Source organism: Corythoichthys intestinalis, chromosome 4 (assembly GCF_030265065.1).
Source record: "Corythoichthys intestinalis isolate RoL2023-P3 chromosome 4, ASM3026506v1, whole genome shotgun sequence".
Classification (NCBI taxonomy): Eukaryota; Metazoa; Chordata; class Actinopteri; order Syngnathiformes; family Syngnathidae; genus Corythoichthys; species Corythoichthys intestinalis.
This window is the reverse complement of record NC_080398.1, coordinates 48,233,366-48,251,481: the sequence shown is the minus strand read 5'-3', so window position 1 is coordinate 48,251,481 and position 18,116 is coordinate 48,233,366. Positions and strand designations below refer to the sequence as shown.

The following is an 18,116-nucleotide window of genomic DNA, read 5'->3' as shown; positions in this document are numbered from 1 at the left end:
CATTCTTCCTTGCAGAACGCAGTCAGTTGAGAGAGGTTTGATGGGCGTCTGGCATGAACTGCTCGCTTCAGGTCCCGCCACAGCATTTCAATGGGATTTAGGTCAGGACTTTGACTGGGCCAGTCCAGAACACGAATCTTCTTCTTTTTCAGCCATTCCTTGGTTGTATTGCTGGAATGCTTTGGATCATTATCATGTTGCATGATCCACCTTCTGCCAAGCTTTAACTTCAAAACAGATGGCGTCAGGTTATGTTCTAGGATTTGACAATATTCCTCAGAATTCATGATTCCCTGGACTATGTGGAGTTGTCCAGGTCCTGAGGATGAAAAGCAAGCCCAGATCTTGACATTCCCACCTCCATGCTTCACTGTTGGGAGAAGGAAATTTTGGTGGTATGCAGTGTTGACTTTTCGCCAGACATGGCGGTTTTGGTTGTGACCAAACAGTTCAATTTTGCACCTACATCAGTTGATGAAAACTCTTTTTAATTTAGTCTCGACAACACAACTGTTAAAAAAACAAAAAAAAACTACTGAATTGATTGATTAGGAAATCAGGTTGAAATAATAGAAAATTCCAAAATGTTGAGGGGGTTCACAAACTTTTGAGCAGCACTGTATGTGTGTGTATATGTATATATATGTGTATATATATGTATATATATATATATATATATATGTATTAGGGCTGTCAAACGATTACAATTTTTAATCGAGTTAATTACAGCTTAAAAAATAATTAATCGCAATTAATCGCAATTCAAACCATCTCTAAAATATGCCATATTTTTCTTTTATTATTATTTTTTATTGTTGGAATGGAAAGATAAGACGGATATTTACATTCAAGATACTGTACATTAGTACTGTGTTTGTTTATTATAACAATAAATCCACAAGACGGCATTAACATTAACATTCTTTCTGTGAAAGGGATCCACGGACAGAAAGACTTTTAATTCATGAAAGATAAATGTGAGTACCAGTTATAGTAATTTTGATAGTTTGTATATTGTGACTAAATATTGCCATCTAGTGTATTTTTTTAGCTAAACTTAATGTTTGAATAGCGTATTATTTTGCATAGCTATTTCGATTGGGAATGCCAGATCTCTTTGCATTGAGAGCGCTTTTCTTTTTGTGAACATTATTTCATTTTTGAGAGATAGGAATATTATTTGTGTTGTGCTTTCACTAAATGATACTGTAGTGATTTAAATGTTCTTAACTGCCCAAATGCGTGATGGGAATTTGAGCAACCATGAGTCACAGTGTTTGCTGCAAAGGATATATCTTCTCTGCATGGAGTACAATACATGGTGTTATGTAAAAGATCATCTCTAGTTATACTTCCCCATGTTGCTTGCCACAATAGTCATAACAATTGGCAAAGAGATGCTACTGCGTAACCCATTAAGTAGCGCGGCTCCAACAAATGTCTGAGTTACCAATTCATCCTGCTAGGAAATTGGTAGTGCTATGGACCCCATTGGACCGGTGAATCATGTTGGATCATTGTCGTCAGATGGCTCGGTTCGTCCGATTACCTCCTGAGGAAGACGGCGGCGAACAAATAAACACTGAGAGGCGTTAGATGGCTTTATGTGAATACTTTTCTTAACAAAACAAAAGCATGTGGGGAACGCAGCACTCGGGCCTGCGCTAACTGCGCACTTTCTCTACTCTCTCGCTCCCTCTCTCGCTCAACCACTTTCTTCCTCACTGCTCAATCTGACAATGCCGGTCACATTGAAAATAACAGCGGCCCCCTTGGTGGGTGCCGGTAACACCTGCGTCCAATCCACTTGCTTGTCTCTGCCCTTAGCTCTCAATATACTTCAAACGGCGCAATTGTAGTCTGTTCGCGGCAATGCTTGAGTGGGTCGTTCCACGCATGCGATAATTGCGTTAAATATTTTAACGTGATTAATTTTTAAAAATTAATTACCGGCCGTTATCGCGTCAATTTTGACAGCCCTAATATATATATATACACATACATATATAATATATATATATATATATATACATATATATATATGTGTATGTATAGCGGAAAACACAGACAAGACTGAAAAAGCAGTTTCTGCCCTTGCACTCCTCTTTAACAGAAACTGCTGTATTTTAAGCCAAAACAACTGTTGTGTTTGATAGAAAAATATGTCCATATGCTGCCATAGCAGAGTCATGGCGCATTAAGCCCCCGAACTATTTTTAATTTGCCCATTTTACCCGGGAAACCTCTGTTTAAAGACGTCGCGCTACGGTTTTTGTTTCAACCCAGCCATGAAAACAAGGTAATTATATTTGTTATTCAAAATGTGTGTCATTTTTAGCTTAGAATCATTCATTGATGTCTAATATTTTTTTTTTTACAAAAAAATAACGACTTAAAAAAATTATTCATTCGCATATTTTAAACTTTTAAACAAATTACATCACAATGAAAAAAAATGGCGTCTGTAAAAAAGTCACGGATATCTACCTCATAACTATCGCTAAATTGTATTTTTTTGTTACTGTCGCATTTCCCCCGATATGTTAGATGATAAATAATCGATCCAAACAAAGAAAAACTGAAATACAAACGTTTAAAAGTAAATATATGAAAATCTCGACCACTCCTTGATGTCTGCGATTTCTGCATCGCGACCCTTGTTATATTACCAAGTTTCACCCATAAAATCCAGCGGTGGCCATTCAAAGCTGTGTCTTGACACCGGGTGATACATACTACATGGAGTTTTTTGATCGAAACAAGGTAAGTACGCGATAATATCTCGTTAAAGTGCTCTCACGTCCAGATAGGGTTTTGCAGTTCAAAAAACATAAAAAAAAATAAAAAAAAAATGCCCTCCTGTCCAAAATTTTACTTCCCCCAGAAAATATAGATTTTGAGCTTTCTAATGTTGTATCACACATGCATATCGGACAATTTTGACATTTGGCCAAATTGGGGGTGTCAGAGCGGAATTTCAAGTCACCTGAGTGTTTTCCGCCATATACAGTGTGGGGAACAAGTATTTGATAGACTGCCGATTTTTCTGGTTTTCCCACTTGCGAAGCATGTAGAGGTCTGTAATTTGTATCATAAGTTCTCTTCAACTGTGAGGGACGGAATCTAATACAAAAAAACAGAAAATCACGTTTTATGATTTTTAAATAATAAATTTGCACTTAATTGCATGCAATAAGTATTTGATACATCACAAAAATTGAACTTAATATTTGGTACAGAAACCTTTGTTTGCTATTACAGATACCAAACGTTTCCTGTAGTCCTTGACAAGGTTTGCACACACTGCAGCAGGGATTTTGGCCCACTCCTCGATGCAGATCTTCTCCAGAGCCTTCAGGTTTCGGGGCTGCTGCCGGGCAACACGGACTTTCAGCTTTCTCCATAGATTTTCTATCGGGTTCAGATCTGGTGACTGGCTAGGCCACTCCAGGACCTTAAGATGCTTCTTACGGAGCCACTCTTTAGTTGCCTTGGCTTGTGCTCTGGGTCGTTGTCATGCTGGAAGACCCAGCCACGACCCATCTTCAGGGCTCTCACTGAAGGAAGGTGGTTGTCAGCCAAGATCTGGCGATACATCACCCCATCCATCCTCCTCTCAATACAGTGCAGTCGTCCTGTACCCTTGGCAGAGAAGCAGCCCCAAAAAAATGATGTTTCCTCCTCCATGTTTCATGGTTGGGATGGTGTTCTTGGGGTTGTACTCATCCTTCTTTTTCCTCCAAACACGACGAGCCGAGTTTAGACCAAAAAGTTCAATATTGGTCTCATCCGACCACATGACCTTCTCCCATTGCTCTTCTGGATCATCCAGATGATCAGTGGCAAACTTCAGACGTGTCTGGACATGCACTGGCTTCAGCAGCGGGACCTTGCGTGCGCTGTAAGATTTTAATCCATGACGGCGTAATGTGTTTCCGATGGTTTTCTTCGAGACTGTGCTTCCAGCTCTCTTCAGGTCATTGACCAGGTCCTGCCGTGTAGTTCTGGGCTGATCCCTCACCTTCCTCATGATCAGTGATGCCCCACGAGGTGAGATCTTGCATGGAGCCCCAGAACGAGGCAGATTGACCGTCAACTTGAACTTCTTCCATTTTCTAATAATCGCTCCAACAGTTGTTACCTTCTCACCAAGCTGCTTGCTTATTTTCCTGTAGCCCATCCCAGCCTTGTGCAGGTCTATTATTTTATCCCTGATGTCCTTATACAGCTCTTTGGTCTTGGCCATTGTGGAGAGGTTGGAGTTTGTTTATTTGAGCATGTGAACAGGTGTCTTTTATTCAGGTAACAAGTTCAAACAGGTGCAGTTACTTCCGGTAATGAGTGGAGAACTGGATGGGTTCTTAAAAAAGAACTGAGAGCCGAAATATTTACTAGTTGGTAATGTATCAAATACTTATTTCATGCAGTTAAATACAAATTTATTGTTTAAAAATTATACAATGTGATTTTCTGGATTTTTGTATTAGATTCCGTCCCTCACAGTTGAAGAGAACTTATGATACAAATTACAGACCTCTACATGGCTTGCAAGTGGGAAAACCAGCAAAATTGGCAGTGTATCAAATACTTGTTCTCCTCACTGTATATATATATATATATATACATATACGTATATATATATAAAAAAAACCCGTCTGTGTGCCACTAAGCCGGCGCGTATGCCCTCTCCCCCTGCATGCTGTTCCACTGTGACCTGGGTGTGTGGTTAGAAGTCTGAGTATATCTGGTGGTTGAAAACAAAAGGTGTTACCCTATGAACGTGTTAGAGAAAATACTGTAGTGAAAATTCATACACCAGGTTTATTGTGGGGATTTTAAAAAAATACGTAGTTTTCTCATATAGTTTTCTACTTTAATAATGAATTACCCCCAATTCCAAGGCTATTTCGACCCGTGTGTGTCTACTCTCTATAGGCAACCATATTTGTCTGTTTTCTTCACAACGTTAGCTAGAAAGGTACACAACTTTAAGTTCTCTAATAATTAAATAATAGTTTTGAAAAAAAACTGCTGATTGTGGCTCAGTGAACATCTAATTTGGTTTGTTCTCAGATGAACAAGTTGAGTAAGGAAGATTTGATATAGAGGTTGAAGAAAGAAGAGGCAAAGACTGACTGAGTCACAACCAGAAAGTGTTGATGACAGTGTTGATTTCTATTCACTGCCCCCCTCCACTCCTAATTAAAGCCTGTCACAGCCAATTATCCTGTAAAACTGGTTAAACAGAAAGTTATGTTGTTGTAAGGTGTATTATATTTTTGTTCATGTGCCCTTTTGATCTATGAGCACCTGCCCCTCCATCAGTCACTGCGCAGCCCTGTTATTTAGTCCCATTTAGTTGCACTGTAGACCTACTGAAAGTTAGCTGAGGCTGCTAAAAATGAACTTTCCAGCAGGTTAATAAAAAATAACTACAATGTAGTTTTTTTCAAGTCTCTTAAAGATTAAAAAAATTAAAATTAGCTACACATAACAATTTGCCATGCAGTCGTTGTTAAGAAGCTCAGCAAATGCTAGCCATGGAAATAAAACATCAATCTTTTCAATTGGCAGTGTAGTTTAATATTACTGCAACCAATTCCAAACATGTTGTTTAACTCATTAGGTGCCTTTAGCAGCAATGAAAATCTAATTCAACTGGGAGGGATAGTGGCGATTAATCACCAAAGTTCTATTTCGGGGAATTTTGGAGAATTAGTGTGCGTGTTAAAGACAAGAATATGTTTTTCCCCCCTTAGGTGTCTTCCTCTGTTGATTACAGTAACCCTCCCACAGTCAAGAACCACAATGAGGTTCTTCGTTGCTTCAGTCTTTTGGGTAACAGTGAACTTTCTTATCTCTTTTTGGTTATTTTTGTATTGACCATTATGTGTGTGTGTCCGCTCAAATGGCCTAATAGTATTTCTGTGGAGTCACAAGGACAGTAATGAGATCATCCATTTGAGCCACACATGATGTCCCCCTAAGGATAATCATATTAACTGTGAGGCTCAGTCTAACCACGTTTTACTCTTCACCCATGGGTCCTCAGTTATCTAATCTTATCATGCATGTTATTTTGGGTACAACTTATGCATGATGATGCTTGAATAACTTTCCATCTATCTATAATTCTAGCAAACGCCTTCCCAGACCGACTGGTCATGTTTGTTCTTCAGAAGCTAGAGAACAGCAATGAGCGGAGTAGGTTTGGCTCTCTGGCTGTCCTGCGTCACCTCATCAACTCCAGCAGTGAGCAAAAACACTAAAAATATTCCTATATTCAAATTGAAGACTCAAACCGTAAATCAATTGGCTGTAGGTGTGGATATCTGTTAAATACGCAGTAATGGTTGTTGGTTTATTGTGCCCTATGATTGGCTTGCGACCAACCCAGGTTGTACATGTAACACTACATGAGAAAGCAGTACAAAATGGATATATAGCTGAAGGCTTTCCTTACTCTTAATCTTTGTATAACTTCCTTGGTAGATTTTGTGTGGTTAATACTTGTGTTTGCATTTCGCAGCTTCCATGATGGAGACTAAGAAGCTTCTGATTCTAGCCAGCATTAGGCAACCAATGGCTGACCACAGTAACAAGGTAACACACATATGCATTCACAGTCAGGAATGTTATCCACTCAACCATTAAGTCTGTCTCTTAACTCAGGTTAAGAAGCGTGTTGTCCAGGTAATCAGTGCCATGGCCCATCACGGTTACCTCGAGTTGGATGGAGGAGAGTTATTAGTGCGATTTATAGTTCAACACTGTGCATTACCAGACACATATCAGGTAAAGCAGTTTTGCATTTTGTAATGAATCGGGGAAACACTTCTGAATTTGTGTATAATCATGCATTGCTTAGAGCAATGATCCCCAAGCACCGGGTCAGGGACTTGTACCGGTCCGGGGCGCATTTGCTACTGAGCCGCAGAGAAATTATGAATAATTTGTTAACGGCCGCAATCTGGCCTGTGCGTCTTGACACATCAGTATGACTGTCTACTCTATTGATTAATCTGTGTAGAGATTTGTGTAAGAAGCACTATTCGAGAAACTTGCTTTTGAGTGCTAGTTTCCCACGGAAGTGACCCTGTGCAGCTACAAAGTATTGGCTAATTCAACCTGGGGCAATCACGTGCTTCATCGTGGCAAGAGAACGGAGGAGTTTGCTGAGAGCCTTGTTATCGCTGTGTAGCGAGCGGGTGGGCAGGACAGGTGGTGCTGGTGAAGTGAGCTTAAAATTACGTCGCTGCCTTTTCCGTTTTAAAAAAAACTATCTCGCTCCATTAGACTTAGGTTAGCATTATATTAAAAATCAAATCCTGTGACAAGATAAATGTGATAATGTCAGTGTGAACATTTGCAGGTACTGTTTTTAAGTAGAAAATCTAGTTAAAATCTAATTTTTGAGTTGTGTGTTCATTTAATTCCTTCTATATATATATTCGCTGCTCAGCCTCCAACGTGTACAGACGCACTCTGAAGCACTCTCTTATCTTAACTGATGAGCGCTCAGGGCTAGCAAGCTCAACTCCCAGTATGGCTCCAAAGAATTTGAAACCTTGGATGAAATAAAATCCTCCATACAGAAGTTGGAGGTCTCCTTGACTGGCTTGATTCAAAACCAGAATCAAGAAATCGTCAGAGAGCTCCATTTAATTCGCGCCTTAAAATTAATCGAGCTGCTTGACTGGACGCTTGGTTACCAAACCCAGATTGTTGACTGTGTTATTTTACAGTTTTGATGTATGTTCCATGCCTGAATGTGCGTCTTTAGTTGTATGGGGGATGGGAAACTGATAAGCATATGCTTTATCTCGTCCGCCTTTGTCGTCTTCTTCGGTTCCTTCGGGCAAATCATAATCACATTTTGTAATTGCAATGATTGTCAATGATACCGATGATGATGACAATAAAATTCCATTTAAAAAAAAAATCCATTTATATATATATATATATATATAAGTTTATTATCAGTTTAAAATAGTCAAGTAGTGCTGCAACGATTAATCAATTAACTCGAGTATTCGATTAGAATAAAATATTCGAATTAAATTGTGTTGCTTCGAGTATTTGTTTAATTAAAGTGGCGTTGTTATTGTTTATTTTGAAAGTGTTTGCATTTAGTTTTATTGATTAGGGTGGATACGCTTCCCTCTGGTCTGCCTCATTTCACATGGCTGAATCCAACTGCTCCATGTTAAGACCAACGTATGCTTAAGTTTTTGTTCAAGCTCATGTTTTTTAATGCATTCGTAAATTAGTTTATAAATCTATTTAGCCGTTTTTTGTGGGAATATGTGTCTGAACCATTTGTTAAGAGCATTGTTAAAAAACGTTAGCCTTTAAGCTAGCGGACTTTTGCTATGTAAGTTAGCCAATTGTACTTTTGTTGTACATCGATATATATATATATTTTTTAATACCGTTTGAGGCTCAGCACAGGTATTTTAATTTTTCATTTTCCTTATCTGATTACTTGATTATTCAAACTAACAAGTTCATCGATTAATCGACGACTAAGGCTGTCTTTCTTCAATTCTTATTAGAAGCTCAGCTTCTACATAGGCTACTGAATTATGGGTAGGTTTCAGGGTTGAAACAAAGCTTCAACTGGTTACGCAACGATCAAATCGATTTAAATGTAATGCAACGTCAGCATCATCCTCTTTTGGATATATTGTTCTTTGAAAAATGTTTTTCAAATGTCTGAAATGTTTTAGCAACCAAATTGTCAAAATGGCTTTGCATTTTTCATTGCTTTAGGTGAATTTTGTTTTAAATCGATTCAAGGTCGTTGAATTGAATCTTGGCCAACTTTCTAATCCCAGCAAATATACTGTTGTCCAAAGAATCGATTTCATATAGTATCGTCTTGAAATATATTTCAGGCACTGAGATTTCATTTACTAGTATTAATTTATTTTTTTACTTCAACTTTGTTATTTGTCTATTTGTAATTGGCTAAAGTGCCTCATCTGTCCAACCATTCACCAGCATACTATGTGTCAAACTGTGTTACCAATGGTTATAGATAGATATTGGACTTAGCGTGGCTCTGTTCGGTTTGCAAACGTAATTGAAAATGAGATGAAAAATAATGTTATGAATATTAAATTTGTGTTTTTCATTATTGGTTTGTCTGTCTTCCTACAGCGTGGACAGAAACCTGCAGACCCAGAAGAGGTAACAAATGAGGCACTGAGGACGATGTGTGATAATACCCTTCATCTTCTGACGACAACTGTTGCACGTCTGGCTGATGTATGTTTAAGTACCAATCCGTTTTATTGATGGCGATTCCAATGTAATTAATGATGTTATAAACCTGGATATCACATAAACATAACTGGGGATTTATTTAATTATCTTTTGTTGTATTTAGGTGCTTTGGCCAAAGTTGCTCTACTACCTGACACCTCCACAGTACAGCAATGCAACCACTCCACTGTGTAAGAGTCTGATTGTACTGGGCCAGAAAAAGAAAGAGAACAAGGAACCAACTTTCATTATAGACTTTTCTCAGGAAGGTTAGTGCAACATTCATTAACCATCTTTGTCAATGTGTACAATACAGTATGTCATTAATGGGGAATGTGAAATTTTGACATGAAAACCCTTTGCTTTACATATAATTTTAGGTCATTTTTTGTACATAATTGCAGATAAAATTATTTATTTTTTATTAAAACAATTCATGTGAGTAACAAATAGTCTTTGCAAACTTCAACCCTTTGTTTTACATATCTGGATTAGGTCGATTTTATATTATATATATATAATTGCAGATTAAATATATTTTTTTCTCCTTTGTAGTCAATCTTCCATCGCCTCAAACACTGATGATCAAACTTCTTGTAAGTAAAATAATTAGTTTGAAATATTTTATCAAAGCTCCCTAAATTTTTTTAACAGGGAAGCATTTACTCCTCTCATTTAATAGCAATAAAATTCAATGGTTGGACAGAACTTCTATTTTATCTTAGGTTGTTTTGTTCATTTCAGGTCAATGCAGCATTTCCATTTAATACCAGAGGTCATGGAGCTCCGTCACTCTCGCTCCTACAAATTCTCTCGATCAACATTCACCGCAACACAGAGGCTGTCTGGGACAAGGAGATCCCTCATCTACTGACTGTACTTGAAGGTAAGCAGATGTTTGCAGAGATGGGTAGTAATGAATTTTGTTAGCTCTGTTACATTTACTTGAGTAACTTTTTGAGAAAAATTTACGTAGAGGAGTAGTTTTACCGAATCATAATTTTTACTTTTACTAAGTTGAGTATATTTTTGAAGATGAAACACTACTCTTACTCCGCTACTTTGGGCTACACTAGTCGTTACATTTTTCCTATTTACTCTACATATTAGTTTTGACTTTTTTTGCCAGCAGTGCCAGACGTAGCTCTATCAGTTTCACCAATGAGACGACACAACAGTAATCACATGACCCCATTATACCAATCAGACTCAAGCTTGCCGTTCTATGGTCACGCTGGCCTGTTCAATCACGTGGCGTCCTTAAAGCACCGTAAAAAATTAAGTATTTGAAATAGAGCGCTGCCCTCAACAAGACTTGAAAGCACAGATTTTAACCTCTCTCCCAGTTTCTATTTGGCACCAAATGAGAAAACTGGAGATATGATTCTTTTAATTTCATAACATGAACTGTCATGGAACTATTCACTATTCAAACTAGGTACTATTTTTTCTACTAGAGGACACTCATGCTCTTTTGATGAATGATGCTTCCATTCTGTAGATTTTTTTTGGTTTTCTCGCCGGAATTCAAAGTTTTTTTTGTGTGTGTGTATTTCTTTGGCTTAATGTGATTATGTAAATGGTTATAGTACAGTATAATAATATTTCATATTGATAACTTTGTGCTGAGAAAAATACCATTACTCACAATGTTACTCATTACTTGAGTATTATTTTCACCAAGTAATTTTTTACTTGTACTTTAGTACATTTTTTGGATGACTACATTTACTTTTACTTGAGTAATATTATTTTGAAGTAACTCCACTCTTCCTAGAGTGAAATTCTTTCTTTCTCTACCCACCTCCAGTGTTGTCAATAACGACATTAGAATATAACGGTGTTACTAACTGCGTTATTTTTGTCAGTGGTGAGTAATCTAATTATTATCTTTGCAACGCCATTACCGTTAACTGTTGTTTGTTTGTTTGTTTTAATCAAAACAACTCGAGCAAAGATAGGAGAAGGAAGAGATTGCTGCATATTGCATATTGAAACTTCCTGCACATTGAAAAATATTATCTACAGTATATGTATTAAGGGGGTGACGGTACACACAAGTCACGGTTCGGTACGTACCTCGGTACAGGGGTCACGGTTCGGTGCGGGTTCAGTACAGCAGGAAAAACAAAAAGTTTTTTTTTCTCACAGCATTTGAAAGTTTGTATACCGTAACACTCTTATATAGGTGAAATAAAAAAAAATGTAAAAAGTCTGAGTTAATATAATCAGTTAATATAAACATACTTGATGTTAAAGACGTTATTGAATGGATCATTCAGTATCGTGTGGAACATGAAAAGTAACGTCAGTTACTTTGCCGAGTAACTAATTACTCTTACACTGAGGTAACTGAGTTACTAACTTAATTACTTTTTGGGAGAAATAGTTTGTAACTGTAACTAATTACTTTCTAAAAGTAAGATTAACAACACTGCCCACTTGTAAATTTTTATGAGCTAGAATTTTTTTTCTCCAACCCTGAAGCCAACCAGGTACATTCAAATAAAGCAAATGAATACATTGTTTTTGTTTCTAGAGTCAACCGCAGAGAGCCTCGATAAGAAAAGTTGGGATGAAAATCTGCTAAAGGTGCGTCTTTAACATCTAAGATTATGTACAGAAATTGACTACAGAAAGACAACAGTTGTTTTTTATTATTATTGTACTAACATAAGCAATATACTAATACAAGCATATGGTCCATGGTTTAACCATTTGTTTTTAATAATTTAGTTTAAAAAAAAAAAACTATTCTAGAGTGGCATCAACCAATTTACTATAATGATAATACTTAATTTATAATTTTTTTTTTTTTTTTTACAAACTTTAAGATTGACTGAAATGCCATTACAAGATATGAAATTGTCTCCAGCTCCTGTCCAAAACTTTGGTGGCTGTTGATGATGACACCTGGGTGTGCCAGTTTGCGGCAGAAGCAACAAGTTATTTGTCCACGTATAACAATGCATTGGAGGAAAAGGTACTGCCCACTAACTCCTTTGAATGCCAAAAGCACCACAACAAGACACAATATTTCACAATGTCAATTTTTTTTCCTTTGACAGAGTTTCCTGTATCAGTGCATTGGTGTGACCCTCCAGCAGTCTTTCAACAAGAACTTTGTTAAAAAACAGTTGCAGGAAATCCTCCTCACAGCAAGACACAATGATGATGTTGAAAGAAAGGTACAGTACATTCAGCCAAGTCATTTCATTCTCAATTGCTGGTTTTTCCTTCAGTAATGGAGTAAAAATGAAGGAAATATTTCAAGTGATTGCAGTATTAGACTAAGCATCTAAAATACCCATTTTGAATAAATGCAAGGTAAATCTATGTCATATTTTATTTGCTGTTTGCTATATCTTTTAATAATTTTCATATTTAAAAGACTTCACGTGGACCTGCATATGAGAATCTGGTATGTATATGTATCTATGAGAATATGTATCTGGTTTCCTTGTTTGATCAGGGTGTGGCTCTCGGCATTGGATTGTGTGCCAACAGCCATCTAGAAGGAACTCTAGCCAAACTGGATGAGTTTGGAAAGTCAGATGCGTTCAAGAAATCTCCAAGCATCTTCAACCTGCTCAAAGTAAAAGAATCGTGAACATTTCAATAAAAACATGAAATCTCAGTTAATCCTACACTGCTTGCCAAAAGTATTGGCACCCCTACTATTCTGTCAGATACTGCTCAATTTCTCCCAGAAAATAATTGCAATCACAAATGCTTTTGTAGTAATATCTTCATTTACTTTGCTTGCAATAAAAAAACACAAAAAAGAATGGGGAAAAAAAAAATCATGATCATTTTACACAAAACTCCAAAAATGGGCTGGACAAAAGTATTGGCACCCTCAGTGTAATACATGGTAGCACAAGCTTTAGACAAAATAACTGCGAATTACTGCTTCCGCTATCCATCAATGAGTTTCTTACAATGCTGTGTTGGGATTTTAGACCATTTTTCTTTGGCCAACTGCACCAGGTCTCTGAGATTTGAAGGGTGCCTTCTCCAAACTGCCATTTTCGGATCTCTCCACAAGTGTTCTATGGGATTCAGGTCTGGACTCATGGCTGGCCACTTCAGAATTCTCCTGTGCTTTTTCTCAAACCATTTTCTAGTGGTTTTTGAAGTGTGTTTTGGGTCATTGTCCTGCTGGAAGACCCATGACCTCTGAGGGAGCCCCGGCTTTCTAACACTGGCCCTACCTTATGTTGCAAAATTTTTGGGTAGTCTACAGACTTCATAATGCCATGCATGGTCAAGCAGTCCAATGCCAGAGGTAGCAAAGCAACCCCAAAACATCAGGGAACATCCGCCATGTTTGACTGTGTGGGCCGTGTTCTTTTCTTTGAAGGCCTCGTTTTTTTGTTGTTGTTTTTTTACTGTAAACTCTATGTTGATGCCTTTTCCCAGAAAGCTCTACTTTTGTCTCATCTGACCAGAGGACATTCTTCCAAAACGTTTTTGGCTTTTTCAGGTAAGTTTTGGCAAACTACAGCCTGGCTTTTGTATGTCTCTGGGTCAGAAGTAGGGTCTTCCTGAGTATCCTACCATAGAGTCGCTTTTCATTCAGACGCCGACGGATAGTACGGGTTGACTCTGTTGTGCCCTCTGACTGCAGGACAGCTTGAACTTGTTTGGAGGTTAGTCGAGGTTCTTTATCCACCATCCGCTCAATCTTTCGTTGAAATCTCTCGTCCAACTTTTCTTTTTCGTTCACATCTACGGAGGTTAGCCACAGTGTCATGGGCTGTACACTTATTGATGACACTGCGCATGGTAGACACAGGAACATTCAGGTCTTTGGAGATGGACATGGAGCCTTAAGATTGTCCATGCTTCCTCAATATTTTGCTTCTCAAGTCCTCAGACAGTTCTTTGGTCTTTCTTTCTCCATGCTCAAAGTGTTACACACAAGGACACAGGACAGATGCTAAGTCAACGTTAATCCATTTTAACTGGCTGCAATTGTGATTTAGTTATTGCCACCACCTGTTATGTGCCACAGATAAGTAACAGATGCTGTTAATTACACAAATTAGAAAAGCATCACATGATTTTTCAAAGGGTGCCAATACGTTTGTCCGGCTCATGATTGGACTTTTGTGTAAAATGATAATGATTTAATTTTTTTTTTCGATTCTTTTTGTGCTATTTCATTGCAAGCAAAATAAATTAAGATATTACTACCAAAGCATTTGTGACTGCAATCATTTTCTGGGAGAAATTGAGCATTATCTGACAGAATTGCAGGGGTGCCAATACTTTTGGCCAGCAGTGTAAATTTCTGTCTGTGTCTCCTGACTTCAGGATCGTAATGACGTTGAGCTGGAGAAGGTGAAGAGCACATTAATCTTGTGTTATGGTCAAGTGGCTGTGAACGCTCCTCCAGAAAAGATCCTGAATCGCATTGATCAAGATATTCTTCGCAGCATCAGTAAACATTTCAACACTAAGGTAATAGAAGCGCTGTGGCGATACATTGTAATAAATGTTTGTTAGCAGTCATGGTCACAAAAAATGGGAAATGGTTTTCTATTCCACTTTCTCATTTACGGTCTTTTTTTATGTGTGTTGAATCATTTATTATACTCACAATGGGCATATGCAGGGATTAATAATGCAGAGGTAGAAATGGAAAATACTGCTGTGAAATTTTTATCTGCTAACATCAGTTATTGTGTGACAGTACTAGAAAATCTTATGGATGTATTTTGTAGGTTGCAGTTTTTCATTTTGGGTTTCAGTAGTAATATTCATATTTGGGCTTGTGTCTATATTGCCTATTTCATACAGGTTCTGGGCATTAAAGTAGAGACAAAGGTATCGACACAGGGATAGAAGGGCTGTTGCAATTATCTGTCAAACTTCTTAGTTAACGGTTTCCTGTTTTCCTGGTCTCTTTTCCTCCTTTCTGGTCCATGTTTGCGGTGATGCTGTCTTTGGAATCTTACCTTAAAACCTAAAAGTTCAGAAAACCTTTCTTGCATAAAACATTTTCACTGGCCAACTTTTAACTAATGTTTCAACTCTTACACCAAGTATTTCATTTTGGGGCATTTTTGTGGCTGAAGTGCTTCACGTTTTGCTTTTAAATCTTGCCCAATTGCTCTCTAAAAGTAAATCTAACACTAAATGAGTACGTTTTTTACTATTTCTGGCATCATTCATGGATTGCTATCAATAAGCAAGAGCAGTATCGCTGCTTTCAATGCGTGTTTAACATTGTGATCGCTTGTCATTCAAATTAAATAGCTTTTCAACGTGTAAAATTTAAGATTTGATTTTGTTGACTATTCCATGAATGCTGATCAGATTACTTTTCATTCTATTTTATTTTTTTGATTAATTAATTTTTTTTTTTTTTTTTAACTTCTTGCTTCTTGGTTATGTGTTTTGGCTTCAAATGGGTCTGTCACCTTCTTGAACAGACCGGCCTGTTGTGGCTGTCAAAATTTACCTCTCATCAACACTGATTTAATCTCTTTTTCCCACATAAATGGTGGCTCAGTGTTAACGTTTAAATTGTTTAAAATTGCTTTTGATTGTAGTGTTTACTCGTGCTTTGCTCTTTGCCACAATATAAAGGCTTTTTGTGGTGGCATGAGCGTTTCACTCTTCAGAATTGTCATATTTAAATATGTAAACCGAATGTTGTGATGTTTGTGTCCTCTCACCTTGCTTTCTCTTATGTCCATACATTCTGTGTACTTGCAATTGTGTGTTTGTTTGTGGCCAAATGTTAGGATTTGACAATGAAACTGAGTTTGATCCAGAGTGTTGGCCTTGTTGCCAAAGCTATCAGTGAATGTGTGAAGAAACAAGGCTACGTCTTCTCCCGCAAACAAGAGCTTATTGCCGTTATGCAGGTGAGAGATCCGTGCTTTTGATTTGCTTCATCAAATAAATGCTTAGTGCGCCTGACAGTTGAGTGGGCTATACTATCATTATAAACTAATCCTGCCAACTGGAAAGCAATTACGGTGATCCCTCGCTACTTCGCGCTTCAAACTGCACCCTCAGTCCATCGCAGATTTTTTTTTCAATTAAAAAATAAGTAAGTAAATACAGAAGAGCTTTTCCGATCCGATCGCGTAGTCTCACTCTCCTCCATCCCTCTCCCTGCTGTTTGTTTGTCAGAGAGTGAACTGGATTCACTTATTAAAGAAGATGATGATTGACAGGCTTTTAAACTTTGATCTTGCCAGAGACTGGACCTTCAAAGCGCCGCATGCGACAATCATCATTTAACTTGTTAAAAAGTTGCTGTGGCAACTCATTGTGTGTGAGTGAGCTGCTAGAGCGGACTCACTTAATGAAACATTTAATAAAGACAAGAATTATTTTCTTTTTTTTAAATGGATTGGACGTCTTCATTTTTTCTTCTTGTTTTAAAATAATTCTGTGGGACAGTAACATGTTAAAATTATTACATTTAAATTCTTCAAAACTATTTATTAAGAAAAAAAAGTATACATACGTACATACATGAAAGTTTTTGTTTTATTATACCTTGGAGCAAAAGGTGAAAAACATGTCTTGTTTGTCCTCTAATATGTATCTTTTTCCAATGATAAATCTGACAAAATACATTGAACACACAATTTTTTGGGGGGGGCGTGGGGGGGCGCTACTTCGCGGTTTTTCACTTATCGCGGCGGGTTCTGGTCCCCATTAACTGCGAAAAACGAGGGCTCACTGTATTATTAAGTAATACCGATGTGCTTATTCATATATATATATATATATTTTTTTTTATTATTAAATTTATTAGGATCATGGAAGCTTCCACTTGGGGAAAACATATACATACAGTGTATCCTGTATATACATAATATAATAAAAATATACAGTACTGTGCAAAAGTTTTAGGCAGGTGTCCTGCCTAAAACTTTTGCACATTACTGTATATATATATATATATATATATATATATATATATTGATTATTGTCTTTTTTTTTCTTTTCTTTGGAAAGGATTTTATAAAGGCAGAGCCGTCTGATGCACTTCGGACCCCTGTGCGCCACCTTGTCATGAGCACTTGTGCCAACCTAATGTATCCTCAAGGTGACAAGTTGTTGTATTCAGTGCTACAAACATTTGTTCCTCAACAAACAGTTCTGTGACTGTGACTGTTTGAGATTTTGGCTAACTAAAACGTGCTTCTGTGAGGTTAATTTTACGAGTTTAATTTTTTACCACTCATTTCAAAACAGAGCTATTTTCTATGCTTTTATAAGTGGCTGTCATTTCATTGCCTAGTGTTTTTTCCTTTGACCTTAAAATGCTTCAGGCCTCTTGACCCACCACTGAGTGAGAATGAAAGTTTTGACTTGCTGAAGGTCTGTGTGAATAGTGTGTTCTCTCTGCCACCTGAGACACACACTCCGGAGAAAACGACGAAAGATGATGAAGTATTAGACCCTAAACAAAGAAAGGTGAATCAAGCACATGTTCACTTATATAAATTGCAAACAATCTTGAATTTGTACTACATTTTTATCAAATCATATTGATGATTAGGGATGTCCCGATGCGATCACGTGATCGGAAATCGGGCTGATCGCTCGATTTTTCAGAGGACCGAAATTGGGTGAAAAGGGTGATGCGTTTAATTTATAACATATATTTGTTTTTGTCTTTTTTGCTTCATGCTCTTACAGCCTCTCACTCTACCTCCTGCAGCTTTTCTTGGTCAGCATTGCACTCGAGTTTGCTAGTTAAAGTAAACAATGATTGACAGGTTTGCAGCTTTGATCTTGCCAGCTTTACGATCTAAGGCGCAGATGTGTCAATCTTCGTTTAGCTTGTTACACACTTGTGGTAGTGTGCTGTGGCA

General features: G+C 37.5%; 1 protein-coding gene across 3 annotated transcripts in view; it reads left to right on the top strand.

Annotated features, from left to right (window-relative positions):
* Positions 1-18,116, top strand: part of mroh1 (maestro heat-like repeat family member 1) — a 49,117-nt gene that overhangs the window by 10,331 nt on the left and 20,670 nt on the right. The window contains exons 10-26 of one of the 3 annotated variants that reach the window (XM_057834263.1): positions 5,760-5,838; positions 6,139-6,252; positions 6,530-6,603; positions 6,673-6,795; positions 9,163-9,270; positions 9,392-9,536; positions 9,823-9,863; positions 10,012-10,153; positions 11,807-11,859; positions 12,143-12,250; positions 12,336-12,455; positions 12,740-12,862; positions 14,587-14,733; positions 15,073-15,099; positions 16,053-16,145; positions 17,254-17,333; positions 17,571-17,715. In XM_057834263.1, the coding sequence (XP_057690246.1) occupies positions 5,760-5,838; positions 6,139-6,252; positions 6,530-6,603; positions 6,673-6,795; positions 9,163-9,270; positions 9,392-9,536; positions 9,823-9,863; positions 10,012-10,153; positions 11,807-11,859; positions 12,143-12,250; positions 12,336-12,455; positions 12,740-12,862; positions 14,587-14,733; positions 15,073-15,099; positions 16,053-16,145; positions 17,254-17,333; positions 17,571-17,715 (1,722 nt within the window). Of the gene's footprint in view, positions 1-5,759; positions 5,839-6,138; positions 6,253-6,529; positions 6,604-6,672; positions 6,796-9,162; positions 9,271-9,391; positions 9,537-9,822; positions 9,864-10,011; positions 10,154-11,806; positions 11,860-12,142; positions 12,251-12,335; positions 12,456-12,739; positions 12,863-14,586; positions 14,734-15,072; positions 15,100-16,022; positions 16,146-17,253; positions 17,334-17,570; positions 17,716-18,116 lie in introns of all 3 variants that reach the window. The other 2 variants (XM_057834260.1, XM_057834262.1) reach the window with 2 other exon arrangements.